The 15813-nt window shown below is 44.6% G+C and overlaps 1 protein-coding gene across 1 annotated transcript in view; it reads right to left on the minus strand.

The window, feature by feature from the left end:
• Nucleotides 1–684: 684 nt before the first annotated feature.
• Cyld (CYLD lysine 63 deubiquitinase) overlaps nucleotides 685–15813 on the minus strand; it is an 88077-nt gene continuing 72948 nt past the window's right edge. The window contains 10 exon segments of the mRNA XM_032899269.1: nucleotides 685–1167; nucleotides 1169–1387; nucleotides 1389–1835; nucleotides 1928–1964; nucleotides 1967–2039; nucleotides 2042–2087; nucleotides 2089–2332; nucleotides 2335–2664; nucleotides 2667–3161; nucleotides 3164–3352. Of these exon segments, the coding sequence (XP_032755160.1) occupies nucleotides 1044–1167; nucleotides 1169–1387; nucleotides 1389–1835; nucleotides 1928–1964; nucleotides 1967–2039; nucleotides 2042–2087; nucleotides 2089–2332; nucleotides 2335–2664; nucleotides 2667–3161; nucleotides 3164–3352 (2204 nt within the window). The 3' untranslated portion in view covers nucleotides 685–1043.

Consider the following 15813-nt stretch of genomic DNA (forward strand, 5'->3'; position numbering starts at 1 on the left):
AGAAGATACATGATATTTGTCTTATGAGCCTGGTTTATTTTACTTGAAATGATGATCCCATTTCTATCCGTTTTCTTGCAGATGACTTACTTTGTGGGTTAACTTTAACTCAAATAGTTAGAGCCTTGTGAAGGACCTTCATCCATATAGCACCTTTTTTTTTAATAAAATAATTTATTTGAGATGAGAATTTTAAATACCTAACACTTTTTTTCCCCACAGAAATGTTGGTACCGTCTCTGAGTCAGCTTTCCTTTCTCTGGACTGTGTACCTGTGTAAGAGTCTATACCTTACCTATGTCTCAGTCATTACAGAAACCATTGCACTCTTCCCATACAGAGCCCCTACAGACGACCTGCTTGGCAACAACTTCTTACTATGATAAGATGCTTGCTTTGTACCTTAATCCTCCAAGAACACATCAAAAATGGACATTCTATGACAGAGTCAGTCATTTATCTCAAAGCCAGAATAAAAAATAACACCACGAAAGGAATCTCAGCATGTTCTGACCACTGCTGCAGGAACACAGAAACTCGGCAAAGTACAGACATGCAGGAAATCAGCACTATAAGGAAAATTAACAATTAGCACACCTTCAACAACCGGAGTAAAGGTAGACTCTTAATAAAACCGTATTATTAGTCTCTCTCAAGGCAATCATTAGCTACGAAAGAAAAATGATATCCTTGGTCCATAAGAAGAAATATTTATTTACATCCTCAATGGACTAAAAGAGGTTTAGACGTCACAATTAAAATTGTATGCTTCCAAAAATATCATATCAATGCAGTTAACTTAAAGTTTCAGATATTAATAACTTCATTTAGACTTCTTAAAAAATCAACACAAACATACTTCCTAGAGTGCAAAATGCTTCTTATTAAATACTTCAGGAACACAAAAGCAATTTGTTCGGAAACACAGGAGTCCTTTGCTGAAGGGCCTCATCCCAAGAGACACCCATTGCCGGCAATGGGCGCCAGACAGAATGGCCAGCTGAGGAAGCCACGGCACTGGAGTCTGCTCGGTCTCGGCATGGTTATTTGTACAAGCTCATGGTTGGACTCTGGTACATGCACATGTATGCATCGCAAAGAAGTCTGTGTGCACAGCCTTGAATCCTTCTGGAGTCCAAAGAGTGCAGGTCCTCCAGAGACATCTTCTCCTACTTCTGGGCAGAGTGTCACTTGTGGAATGTTGAAGCCATTCTGACCTCCATCTCCATCAGCCATGCTGTCAAAGAAGCGCCAGGCAGAGTCACCCTTCCCGTCCTTCATAAAAGCAACAGAATGGCTCGTTTCTATGCAGAAAACAGCAAATAACTCCATCTTCTGACATGGGATGCATCCATGTCCCCAGTCCCAGTGCAAGTCTTTGGGAAGATGGATGATAAGTACGATTCAGCCTTCGGGGATGAAGGTGAACCTGGGTGCTGCAGGTCTTATAGAACTGCTGGGTCTTCCCTGCTGAGATGTCCGGTCATCATAGCATCTACTCTCTACACTCATACATTGCGAGTCCTCCACAGAAGAGGCACTGCCTGGGAGTGTCTTCAGGTAAATCTGTTATATTTAATTCTGGGGAAGAAAATTTTTTTAAAAAAAATTGTTTAAAGTCTTTTCCAAACCGAGGCATCTGCATAATCAAACATGATGGTGCTTCTGCAAATTTCAGGCTGCTGTTGATAAAAGACCATTCTAATAACTGCTGAATTGTGGGTACTCCGGCTTTCTCATTCTTTTCCATAGAAATTTGATAGAAGTTACAGTCTTAAACTTTTTGACCTGCTGACCTTATTTTTAGCAATGGTTCCATCCTTAAAATATCATGAGTTGGGGATTTAGCTCAGTGGTAGAGCACTTGCCTAGCAAGCACAAAGCCCTGGGTTCGGTCCTCAGCTCCGAAAAAAAAAAAAAATCATGAAATGGGACATTTAGAAATTCTTCAGGATCTTTTTCTCAGAGGTAAATCTTGATGTGGCCTCAACTTTTTCAAGTATTTTCCTCAGTTTCATAATCTTTGCGGCACACACACCTATCCATATATTCTCAGAGGAATAACTATCTCTGTCCTTAGTAGCTCGAGTCTCACTATAACACTCTGTATCATTCTTCTCGTTGGGTCTAAGTAATACAGTGTCCAGGGCAGAACTAAGAGCAAACAAGCAGAGAAAAGTTGAGTCTAAGTAACAAGAATTGCAATGGCCTTGGATGCCTTTCTTCTTTCCAATCATTATCTTTAAACCGTCCTTTTCCATTTTAGGTGGAGTATTTTCTTCTAGTACTTCACTTCAGTAGCCTCCAAATGCTAAAGAGCTACCCCTTTCATCTGATTGGAAACAGTCTGCGAGGATGCAAACCCATAGTCTGGTCTGCAGCTCTTCCATTTCACACGCAGTGCCTTCTTCAGAGCACAGGTGAAATCGCGCGTGCCCCTGAAAGTTCCATCGGTGCAACCTGTGCATTCATCATCCAGTTCCAGCCCAGCTAGCACGTCACTGAGCCCTGGTGGCTGGCCAATCCAACGGATAACCTCACGGAACTGGGGTGGAGGGTTGTTCATTTTTACTTCAGTCAGTAAGCCTACCTCTAGCCTGTGTGCATTCCCAGAAGAGCTGGGCAAGGGTGGCCTATCCTGGGCAGGCGTGCTGTTCCGCTCACCATCACAGACTGCACTGACAGAGAGAGTGGACTGCGAGCCATGCTGCCGTTAGTGTTGGGCATCTTTGTCAAGCTGAAGGGTTAGGAGTGGAGTCTGCTCTCGCTAGACAAGGAGTTCATGGGAGGAGGTTGAAGTGGAGGTGAGGAATGTCTGAAGTCTGAAGCCATCTCTGGAAGTGACTTTGCAGGGTCTTCTGCAACTTCATCAATGTACCATGGATTTTTGGATGTGGATTGTTGTCGTGAGTCAACAGATGACCCATTTAAGGTATAAAATAATTCAGATATGTTTCTGCTTCCAGGGTATGAGGTAGATCCTGGAACCTTTGGTTTATTAGGACTAGATGAACCTTTGTCACCGACATCTCTTGACATAAAGGCAAGTTTGGGAGGCCTCCTTTCCTGTATCACGTGATCTGGAATGATGTCGTTGATGTGCAGGAGAATTGTTCTTTCAACACTTGCAAAACTACAGAGCTGTACTCCATCAAACCTTCATCCCAGTTGTCAATGGGGTTATCCTGCACTGCATCTCCTGGGCCCGCAAAATCACTTTCCAATCCATTGTCACCATCTTCCATGAGTTCCAGTTTGTTCAATGCAACAAACACACCCCAGTCCTCATCACACTGGAAAAGCTGTTTTCCTTGGTACACCCCATCAGTGAAACCTTGACCACAACCTTCTTCTGTAAATCCCAAAGCAAGATTTTAGCAACCTGGCATCCATGTTGTAAAAAGACAGCAATTCAAAGTGCCCAGCAGGAGCCACTTAAGGTGTCAGTACTGTGATGGGATCAACCAGCCATGCTCTATCGGACTTGAGGAGTCCTGCTCTGCTAAAGGAAATCCGTGCCAGATACCATAAGCCAGTTCAGAACCCATGGTATAGGGGCTCACTGCTCAGGCACGTGGGCCCCTATGCACCCAAGCCTGCTACCTGGCCATACAGCACTACTTATTCCTGTGTTCTCTCCCCCACCTCTCTCAGACCTCCTTCTCCCCCTCTGTATGTGCGTCTCTCTCTCTATTTCTCTCTTCCCTCTCCCTCTCTTCCTCCTTTTTAATTTTGAAATAATGCTAAACCCTCCCAAATTGCAAAAGAACAGCATCAATATTACCCATAATTTATTCTCATCAATTTTCGCTATGATATTTTAGGTGGAACTTTTTCATCTTAGAGTGAGTTACATAATGCAAAGATGTTAAAAGCATCATCTGTTACTTTGACCTAAATATTTCAAGAAAACAATTAGTTAAAAAATAATTAGAAAATGATTGATTATGTGGCTACTAAGCATTAATTTTTTAAAACATGTAAAGAGAAATATTCTGTGGATTAGTATGCTGGGACTGCCGTAATAAAATGCCACAGATGGGGTGACTTGAATGACAAACTTTTTTTTGGTCATAGTTCTAGATATTGGACCCAAGATCAAGGTATCAGAAGAATTTCTCTATCCTGAGGCCTGCCTCCCATTCCTTCTGTCTGTCCCTGACCATCTCCAAGTCTCTCTCTTTTCCTTAAGGACAACGGGCATACTGGGTTAGGGCTCCACTGTTATGAGCCCTGCTAACCTTATTCACATTTGAAAAAGAGGGTTTTAGAGAGGCCCACCTGCCTGATGTGGGAGCCACTACAGCGTACAAATATGTGATAGAGAGATGGGGGTGGGCTGGGGGAAGAAGCAGAACCGTTTGAGAACTATGAAGAGAGGTGAGACTGGAGACAAGAGTGTCAAGTGGGATAGCCTGGTGTAAGTAGCTTTGCTGCCACCTGAGGCCATGGTGATGTCTCAGTCAGTGCCACTGAGGACCATGTCTGGATCCATGGGCATGCATCAGCAGGGTTCTGTGTTGATGTCGCTGACTTATATTACCACCAAAGGCCTTGGTCTGGGCTGTCACCTGGGACAATGTTGTTGCCTAAGGGCTGTGCGGAGCTCTCCCCACCCTTCCCCAGAGCAGCACCAGGGAGAGTGGGTCCTGCACCTCTCCTGGGCAGCAGAGTAGCTGGCCTTGGTGGTGCATGCAGGAGTAGGCTGTCTTGAGGGCACGGGAGTAAGAAAGCTGGCTCTGCCCCGTACTGGCTCTAGCACTGGGCGAGCTCACCCGAGCAGTGCTGGAGAGCTTGTCCTGGTAGTGTAGGTGTAGGAGAGCTGGTAGTCTGACCAGCTCATTAGCCTTCCAGGCCCTGATCCAGGGCTTTAAGTTGGCCCACACCACTATCCAATCTATGAATTACTGGAGCTCCTGATGGGGCTGGTCCCGCAGATCCAAAGATGCAGGACCTTTATGACACAGGGCTACAACAGGATATCCAAGAAGAGTCCCAGCGAGGATCCAGTATTTATAGTGTAGCGGATGCCAGAGGCCTGGAACCAGGACAATGACTCATGGCAATGAACATTTACAAGCAAAAACGTTTGGACAAAAGGGCGTACTGTGGGACACACTGTGACATACTGCAGCTTCCACTGCAAGATTTTTTAATTTTCTTTTGGGTGGCAGTTGCAAGGGCAGAGGTGCATATATGAAGGGATAATGAGATGAACAGGACTGCGGTACATAATGTGAAACTCACAAAGAATAAAAAAAATTAAAAGAAAAAGAAAAATATTTTAATGTTATGTTAATGGCTGTTTTGCCTGCATTCATATCTGTGTACCATATGCCTGTGGAAGACAGGAGTGCATATCAGATCACGAACTGGAGTTACATATGGTTATGAGCTGTCGTTTGCGTGCTGGCCATTGGCTGTAAGAGCAGCCAGTCAATGAGCTCTCTCTACAACCCCACCTTTAAAAGCTTGTCTTTAAGTATAGTTTCATTCGTAGTTAGGATTTCAACATTGGATTTTGTAGGTAATGTAATTCACCCTGTAAAACCCAGTGAAGTGGAGATTTCTGATTTCTTTGGAAATTCAGTTATGTCATATGATGTTTTGCTGGGGCAGACAGGTGAAAGGACGTTTTGCTGAAGCAGACACAGGTGAGAGAACACACGGTGTGTAGAAAGAATATAACTATGACGCCCCAGACAGTGGGAAGAGGCTTAGGCATTGGCTCACCTTGCTCTACCTTGCTAGTCTTTGCTGACTACGTTCTTGTATTGGTTCACATTGCATTGTGTAGAGGATCTTCACTTGTCAAGTCCCCCAAAGAACTCTTTGGTGTGTTCTAGGAACTCCTTGCTGCTCCTTGGGACTCAGGCCAATTGGCAGAGCATCACGGCTTTTTCTGGATCAAACTGCTGTTGCTGATGCATGAGTGGTGATTGCAGACTAGACGTGACTGCTGACGATGAAGATTGGTACAGTCCCAAAGAACTGTTTCTAAAAGGGCCCACAACCCCCTTTGCCCTATTAACTTTTCTTTTCAACTACCTTTGGTGGGTGGTGGACTAGAATAGAGGTTGAACATTTAAGAACCCTTATTAAAGTAGGTTGTGAAAAGCCTAAGGCTACAACACAGGATATCCTAAGTTGAAAGAAAGCATAAAACCATGCTGATAGTCTAACTTTGTTTTTTTTTAATGCACATACACACGCTCATGCACACACACACACACACACACACACACACACACACACAATTGGTATTGGGGTTTTGAGATCAGAAAGGCATTGGGGATATAAATAAATAAATGGTGAGTTGGTGGTGTGGTGTGGTGGTTTCGATAGGAATGGTCTTCATAGATTCATGTGTTTGAATGTTTGGCCATAGGGAGTGGCACTATTAGGAGACATGGCCTTGTCGGAGGAGGCATGTCCCTGTGTGGGCGGGCTTTGAGGTCTCCTATGCTCAGACTCTGCCCAGTGCAGAAGAGAGTCTCCCCTTGGCTGCCTTCAGATCATATGTAGAACTGTCTGCTCCTCCAGAACCATGCTTCCTGCCATGATGATAATGGACTGAACCTCTGAAACTGTAAGCCAGGCCAGTTAAATGTTTTCCTGTAGAAGAGTTGGCATGGTCATGGTGTCTCCTCACAGCAGTAAAACTCTAAGACAGGGAGAATGCTTGTCGTGAACTTGCGTTGGTACTCCAACCAGATCTTTTACTCTTACTGACATTGCGAAGATAAAGCATACCCACTGAGCATTACAATGGACATGAATATTGCAGTGGTGAGTGTATGAGATAATAATTTAGTCAAGGCTTCCTTACATTCATTGAAGGGGTATAGGGAGAATTGGGGAGAGTTGGAATTGCAGCAAGAGTTCTAGAGAACGTATGCAAGTGCAAAAATAGTTTGTAGTCCTATGATGCAAAAAGTATGGCCATACTAGTGTGTGTGTGTGTGTGTGTGTGTGTGTGTGTGTGTGTGTGTGTATTGGTCTGTCACATAGGCATGGGATAGAGGTGGGAGGAAGGGCATGCTGGTTGTTGGTTGTTGGTCTATGTTATCAAAAAATTCATTCACAAAATATTCTCCAATCTTATCACACTCATCATGACATAAAAGGAGGTTTTTAGGCAAATTCTATTTTATCTATATGATCAAGTTATACTTAAGTTGGACACCACAGGTTTTACCTGCAAGACGTGTTGTACCTGCTTTCCACATCACTCTGGGGGAACTGCAGCTGGAGAAGGAGCTTTGTGAAGTGTGGTTAGAGGTGCTTCTCCTCAGCTTAACAGGCTCCGTTTGCTTAGCAACTCTCCTAGACTCAGGATCACACGTGGTAAGAGTCATTTATCCCTTCTGTTATGGATGGAGCTTTGGTAATAGATACCAATATCCATTTAGTAGTCAGTATCTTTTGCCACGCAGAGCAAACTCCACCCAGACCGGTGCAGAGCCCCATTTTCTCTGAGGAGCGACAGGCAACTGCCACGGATGAGCACCAAATGCATCTCAAGGCTGCCAGAAAGTTTTATTTCTCGACACTGATTGTCTTGAGGTAGGCAGCTGGGCATTCCCTCTCAAGGAGGTTCCTGAACGGCTGTCAGGGCTAATCTGGGTGAGAGATGAAAGACTGACCTAGGGTTAAAGGCTCTACATCCGCGGCACATCTCCCGAGTTATCTAATCTGTCTGGAGAACAAGCTATCTGCAGAGGAAGCTTTATTTTATAGCTGACCCTTTAACAAAGGGGAAGCAGTGACTATTAGGAAAGGCAGTCTGTAGCCATCCTGAGGTAAAGCTGACTGGGTAAATCCTATACTTTTTAAACTCGGAAAAAGAAAGACAGCTATCTGGAAAGCCTACATAAATCATGTGCAAAAGGTGTTGTATCGCTTGAGTTCTTGAACATTCACACACACACACACACAGACACACACACACAAACACACACACACACACACACACACACACAGAAGGGAAGCGAGGGAGAAAAAAAGGGAAGTGGTGGGGGACGGGAAAAGGAGAGGGAGAAAATACATCTCAAACACTACACTTTGGCTAGTTTCCTTCCACTGAACATCTGCCTAGAAGAAGCACTGTCCCTGTAGTATTTGTGTAAATCTGGGAAAGGTTGTCTGCCCCCAGACTTCCATATTCTTATCTGCAAAGCATATGTATAAGCCAAAAAAAAAAAAAAAAAAAAGAAAGAAAGAAAGAAAAGCAAAAAGAAAAGAAAAAAGTATCTGGATAGATGGTAAATCCATGACATACCATTATTCTTCATTCTTGTCTCTATAGCAAATATAATTAACTGCTTACAGCGTTTCCTCCCAACCCTCACTCAGCCTTAGAATTCTGCGTGGTAATTGACCAGAATTAGCAGTGTGAGACCTATTTGCTCTGCCTGTAGTTTAGTGATGCCTGTGGACCTTTGTGTCGGGTCTCGGTAGTTAGTGACTTGGCTCCTGGAGTGCCTCTGGCACTGCGTGGCATAATTGGCATCAGCAGGACAGCGCAGCCACAGTGACACTAAGATATTTGAGGGGAGGAAATCACAGGTTTCAGAGATGACACACGTGCATTCATCAAAACTAAAGGCCAGTGCTTCCCGGGAGGAGAGCTGCAGATAAATGCATTAGATGAGTAGTTCTACCTTTGAGTTTTTCTACAAATGCATTATTGAGCGCTTTCGTTGTCGAATAGTGAGGAACCGAGGCCGGATTTCCTAAACATGAGAGCTTAATTTCTGGTTACATTATAAAGAGGAAGGTGGGAAGAGGGTAGGTGGCCATGGCAACGATTGATAACTCCAGAACACTACTCCTCTTTAATACAGCTGTTTGCCCCTGTACTGTCAGCTCTTTAATTAAATTAATTAATTAATGTGTCAGCCCTGTAACCCAGCTGTGCCCCTGCTGCACATTCCATAGGATAGTCTCCAGGCTGCTGCTATACAGGCCTTCCGGTGGCGCTGTTCCCACCATATTACTCTGCAGCAAAACCCTCAGTGTCTCCTCAGTGGCAGAGGTCCATCAGATTGCGAACTTTATAATGCCGTTCTTCAGGATCTCCAAGCCCTTACAGAGTCCGAGTAACACACTAATGGCTTTCGTTCCTGCTTAAAACATCTTCGAGGGCCGAGTGGTGGTGGCACAAGCCTTTAAATTCAGAGACGATGTTAGAAGTTGAAATGTAGATGTACTAGAGAATGAAGCAGAGGAGGCAGAGGCGGGTAGATCTCTGAGTTCAAGGCCAGCCTGGTCTGAAGAGCTAGGTCCAGGACAGCCAGGGCTGCACAGAGAATGACTTTCTTCCCTTTCTTAACAAGCTTTCTTCCCTTTCCTTCTTCTATGTCCTATATTTGTTTACCGGCTTCACATTCATTCTTTGACTCTAACTACACCTCTAGGTTTTTAGGGGTCATCTTGCTCACTCTTAGGCTGTGACCACGTGCATTTCACTGCTGACCGTACCTCTGCCATTCTGTGTGAAGTTGTCCAGGGCAAGGTTATCCTAGACTTGGAAGCTGAGACCGGCATGTGTGTGAGTTATTCAAATGCTCCCAGAAGAACACTGAGAGAGAAGCAGGGTGAGGACAAGGAAGGAAGAAGCCAAGACATTCTGGGAGATACCAACCTCAGCCTGATTCCACAGAGTATTTGGGAATATGAAATAAATATTAAATTGCCCCCCTTGAGGCAAGGTTCCCAGGGTTTCCTAAGGCTTGATCAGTCTGTCACTGGACAAAGACCATCCCCTGAAGGACATAAACTTTGCTTACTCAGCCATCTCCACAGGGAAGCAAGGCTTGTCCAGAAGGAGTCACAGATACGTGAGCATTTAAAGCAATAGCTCTCGACCTTCCTCATGTTTAATCCTTTAACACACTTCTTCATGTCGTTGTGACCCCCAGCCCCAACCATAAAATCATTTTGTTGCAACTTACAACTGTAATTTTGGTACTGTTAGGAATTGTAAAGGGGTCACCACCTACAGGTTGAGAACCATCGATTCAAAGGCAAAAGCCCGCTAGAGTCAAGGAAACAATATGATGGGATCTCAAAAGAAATGGAAGAGAACCTTGTCAGATCACAACAGGCTCTATCACGTAAGGGGCTTTGCTTAGTTTCCCGTTATCTCAAGCGTCTTGCACATTGGAGCCTCACCACGACACACCTATGGGGAACAGTGTCCACAGGCTTCCAAACCGAGGGACCCGCGCCAGGAAGTATTTCTGGTATTTCATAGAGCATTTGTGAGATGCTGTGACTCAAGGCTCGCCGCCTCCTCCACGTTCCCCCTAGGCTCTGATCTCTAAAGTAATATCACCTGTTGCCCCACTCCGTCTCCCGTTACTTCATTAATTGAGCAGTCGGAGGGCCGAGCGAGTTTTGTTTTCCTTCCCAGCCTGCCTAGCTCTAACATGGATCAGCACTGCCGCGTGACTTCAGGAAAACCACAGTCCCCGTTGGCTAGAACGACACAAGGATAATGAGACAATAACTTCCTCTCCCTGAGATTCGTCCCTCGGGAGGGAGGGCACACATGCTGGAGACCTGGAGAGTAAGGACTGCAGTGGGCCTGGTGTTGACCCGGAGCATCAAAGGCAAGCCTGTGAGGGCTGCTGCAGCCCTGGCAGTGTCCACCTGTCACCTTTGTGTGCCTCACTTACGGACTCTGTGGGTGCCACATCTGATTAATTTAAAAAGCGGCAGCTCCCCTCCTCTCTCATTATAAAGAAATCCATTGGGCCTTGTCTGGACAGGTTCGGCGCAAAATGGCAGATGGGGCTGAAGGAATGGTCCCCTCCCCCCACCCAGTCAGAGTTCCTTCACTGACCTCCCTCTGAAGCTTGGAGGGCAAGTCCTCGCGGCCAGGCTGCTGCTTTGCAGAGCACCGTGTGCTTGGAGTTTTGAGGGCAATTAAGAAAATTCTCTGTTGCCCCTGCATTTCAACCTTAGCCTTGTCTCTGAATCTGTTAGTCCTCGTTTGAAGATTTTCTAAGAGTGTATTGTTTATTCAACTGTGACAAACAAGTCATATAAGAGACCAAACTATGATTATAGAACATGGCTCCATTTATAGGCATATGTTTAACTATGCACCAGCAGTATATGCATTAGAAAGCTGAACACATTCTAACAATCTGCTTGACCTGGTTGCCTCCATCCCCTGCGGGGGGGGGTTGAGATTACACGGGCGGGGGTCTTTATACTCTGCATGGTTTGGATGCTTACTATGAATGGGATGACAATACAATGGCATTTTCACTAGAGACAGAAGGTATTGTTACATTGGCTTCACCTTTAACCAGCGTGCTGAAACAGCTATTTGTCTCGTTTTGAGTCTTTCCCCATCCAAGCACGATGAGAATTACAGCGTGTACATCATAATTCTTAGCTGACAGTTTCACTTAATGTTGCTCCATTTGTAGTGGCCCGAGACTATAATTGGCGTAGTTTTATTAGCGGATGCTTAATTGTACATGGGCTCAATGTCTGTTTTTATAAAATAGCTTTCTTTGGAAATTGTACACTAACTTTTTGCCCACAGAGTTTATGTCAGAGCTGAAAGCAAGGGGGTGAGCAATGGCTGACAAGTCCACTGGCGAGTCCTATCACCCGTTCCCGTTAGTTTATAGGAGACAAGGTCAGAGAAATAATATAGTCTGTTAAAGATACACAGTTCCCACCCACCCTTGAACGGCGGTGGTTTGGGAAGTCTCCTAGGGTGTGTGGCTGAATGTGGGTGTCTGTGCTTGCCGGCATATAGCTTCATTTTCACATTTCTATATCAGGTAAAATGAGGCCTGTGCTTGGAGCTATTCTGTTCGTCCCAGCTGGAAGTCAGTTCCTTACCACAGAAAATCCATCTGTACTTCTTCTGTAATGTGACTTCTTTTCATTTATTCAGCCCTAGATCCTCAGTTCCTTTCTTCATATATCCTTCTCTCCCTCTCTCTCTTCTTCCCTCCCTCCCTCCCTCCCTCCCTTTTCCTTCCTTCCCTGATTCCCACTCCCTCCTTCTCTCCCTCCCTCCTTCCCTCTTTCCCGCCCTCCCTTCCTTTCTTCTGTTTCTTCCCTTTGGAGACAAGATCTCATTACCTAGCCTTAGCTTTAAACTCACAGAGCCTCTGCCTCCTCAGTGCCAGGATTAAACACGTGCACAACCACATCCAGGTCACATAGCTATTTTCTAAAACACTGCTTCTCAGCCTTCCAAACACCACGACCCTTTAATACAGTTCCTCATGTTGTGGTGACCCACAACCATAAAATTATTTTTGCTGTTACTTCATAACTGTAATTTTTCTACTGTTATGAGTCATAATGTAAATATCTGTATTTTCTGATGGTCTTAGGTAACTCCTATGAAAAGAACATTTATTTCAAAAAAGGAGTAAAGACCTACATGTTGAGAACAGCTGTTCTAAACTTAGCTTAATAATATTAGTAGGTGTTAGGGACAGAGAGATGGCTTATTGATTAAGAGCACTGACTGCTCTTCCAGAGAGCCTAGATTCAATTCCCGGTACCTACATGCACTTGACAGGCATCTGTGACTCCAGTTCCAGGGGACCCAATGTCCTCTTCTGGCTTTGTAAGCATCAAGTATGGACATGGTTCACAAAAACACATGGGTCCAAACACTCATAGACATATAAGAAACTTAGAAAGTTGAAAATAAAAGATTTGTAGAAAAATAGATTACTTTCTTTACTCAGGGGGCTCATAAAGCTTTTCACTTTAAATTGCATTCACATTTTAAATGATATTTTCATTAAATATTTAATTAACATAATAATTATGCATACTTAAGAGACAGAGCATGATAGCTCTACACATATGTAAGATGGGATGATGGAATTGGGCAGTTAGTGTTTTCTTCTCCTTTGTCATTTCTTTGTTAGAAACTTTCAGCTTCTCGTAGTTCTTTTTAAAATAATTCCTAAATAGTTGTGAACTGTGCTCACTCTATCTAGTGCTGTAGAATATGAGAACTTTTCCTCCTATGCAATTATATTCTGATACAAGTTATGCAACTAGTTTGCATTGCCTTACTCTTCTCTATTTTATATTATAGATGGTCACTGTTCTATTCTTTACTTCATGCTATGGCACGTGTGTGTGTGTGTATGTGTGTGTGTGTGTATGTGTGTGTGTGCGCGTGCGTGTGCACATGTGTGTGTGTATGTATGCATAGATGTATGTATCTATGTTCCTATGTTTGAGGAAATTATGGGCTCTAGACAGTCATGTTGTCCAGTTGCCTTCTCTTATGTTTAAGACAACAGGTCTGTGATGTTTCCAACTCTGGTTAGAGAAGCTTTATTTATTTATTTTCCATTTGCACTGTGTAGTGGTTAAAGTAGAGATTCACAAGTAGACCAGGTGCTGAGAATAAGTGACTCAGAGTGTTCATCCACAGTCTGGTTATCTGTATCAACCTTTCCCACCCGAGTCTCAGGGACCATTGCACAAGAGAGGCGGAAGTAATTTAAAAGCTGGGGGGCTCTCTGCTCCTCCCTCTTCCAGAGACAGCCACATCTTCTCATGCAGTGCCAGCTTCGTCTCATAGACAAGATGGTGAAGGTCAGTGTGAATGGATTTGGCCGTATTGGGTGCCTGGTTACCAGGGCTGCCTTCTGCTCTGCATCTGGCAAAGTGGACATTGTTGCCATCAACGACCCCTTCATTGACCTCAACTACATGGTCTACATGTTCCAGTATGACTCTACCCATGGCAAGTTCAATAGCACAGCCTGAGAACGGGAAGCTTGTCATCAATGGGAAGCTCATCACCATCTTCCAGGAGCGAGATCCCGCTAACATCAAATGGGTGACGCTGGTGCTGAGTATGTCATGGAGTCTACTGGCGTCTTCACCACCATGGAGAAGGCTGGGGCTCACCTGAAGGGTGGGGCCAAAAGGGTCATCATCTCTGCCCCTTCTACCAATGCCCCCATGTTTGTGATGGATGTGAACCACGAGAAATATGAAAACTCCCTCAAGATTGTCAGCAATGCATCCTGCACCACCAACTGCTTAGCCCCCCTGGCCAAGGTCATCCATGACAACTTTGGCATCGTGGAAGGGCTCATGACCACAGTCCATGCCATCACTGCCACTCAGAAGACTGTGGATGGCCCCTCTGGAAAGCTGTGGCGTGATGGCCGTGGGGCAGCCCAGAACATCATCCCTGCATCCACTGGTGCTGCCAAGGCTGTGGGCAAGGTCATCCCAGAGCTGAACGGGAAGTTCACTGGCATGACCTTCCCTGTTCTTACCCCCCAATGTCTTTGTTGTGGATCTGACATGCCTCCTGGAGAATCCTGCCAAGTATGATGACATCAAGAAGGCGGTGAAGCAGGTGTCCAAGAGCCCACTAAAGGGCATCCTGGGCTACACTGAGGACCAGGTTGTCTCCTGCAACTTCAACAGCAACTCCCACTCTTCTACCTTTGATGCTGGGGCTGGCATTGCTCTCAATGACCACTTTGTAAAGTTCATTTCCTGGTATGACAATGAATATGGCTACAGCAGCAGGATGGTGGACCTCATGGCCTACATGGCCTCCAAGGAGTAAGAAACCCTGGACCACCCACCCCAGCCCAGCAAGGACACTGAGAGCAAGAGAGAGGCCCTCAGTTGCTGAGGAGTCCCCATCCCAACTCTGCCCCCAACACTGAGCATCTCCCTCACAATTCTATCCCAGACCCCATAATAACAGGAGGGGCCTGGGGAGCCTCCCTTCTCTCTTGAATAACATCAATAAAGTTCACTGCACCCACAAAAAATAAATAAATAAAAGCTGGGGGATGGGAAGGAGAGCCATACAATGTTGTCTTTTGGGTATGCCATGACCACTGCTCATATGAACCTTACTGAAGATGGTCACCTGTACGGGAACTGCACAAGATCCACCCAGCAAAAATTCCAGCATTAGGTCAAGGAGGCGCTACCAACGTTCTCCATGTGTGAGAAGCAGCTGTCAGTTGGCAACTGTTAAAGTAGAGGAGAGTCACTATCTTAGCTGTGAGTCCGCTGCTAATGCTCTAGTGAATGATCACACACACACACACAGCACTAAGTGAACCTAGTGAAGCACTCATTTTAACAAGAAGGGCGTGGTTCTCAGTTCTCAGGAGGCAGAGGCAAGCAGATCTCTGTGGATTTGAGGCCAGCCTGGTCTACATAGCAAGCCCAGCCATAAGAATGAGGCCTTGTTTCGAAAACAGCATCAAGGAAAGGATGTGAAGTTGGGAAAAAGATGTGTTGGAGGTCTGGGAGGGGCTGGAATGAGATGGGTTAGCATGGTAAAATACATTACATAAATGCATGGCACTTATTTATTTAAAAGAATAAATAGGGACATTATTTGAAATATATACATTGATACATGTGACTCTGTCCCAACAAAGCATTCTTTACAGAAATAAGGAGTTCCCCTTTTTATGGGACATTTGTTATTTTATTGTCTCTTTCATTATTGCCATTCTAATAATAGGAGGACTGAAGTCTCAATCACATTCCAACTTTTTTTTTTGGTAGAAAAGAAAAGAATATAAATGGTTAGAAACGAATCTATAATACTGTATTAGGTAAAGTGTAGAATCTCAAACAGCTATGCTGTATTTCATTGTCTTTATTATTTTGGTCAAACTCATGAAGTCCATGAGCTTTGAGGATCCATTGGAGAGAGCAGCAGCCGCCTTAGAAGTTTAAGCTGTTTAAGATGAAGGAATATTTCTATAGTAGTTACCATACTTATTTTCAGACACCATAGGCTTACATAATCATATA

Source organism: Rattus rattus, chromosome 4, assembly GCF_011064425.1.
Source record: "Rattus rattus isolate New Zealand chromosome 4, Rrattus_CSIRO_v1, whole genome shotgun sequence".
Classification (NCBI taxonomy): Eukaryota; Metazoa; Chordata; class Mammalia; order Rodentia; family Muridae; genus Rattus; species Rattus rattus.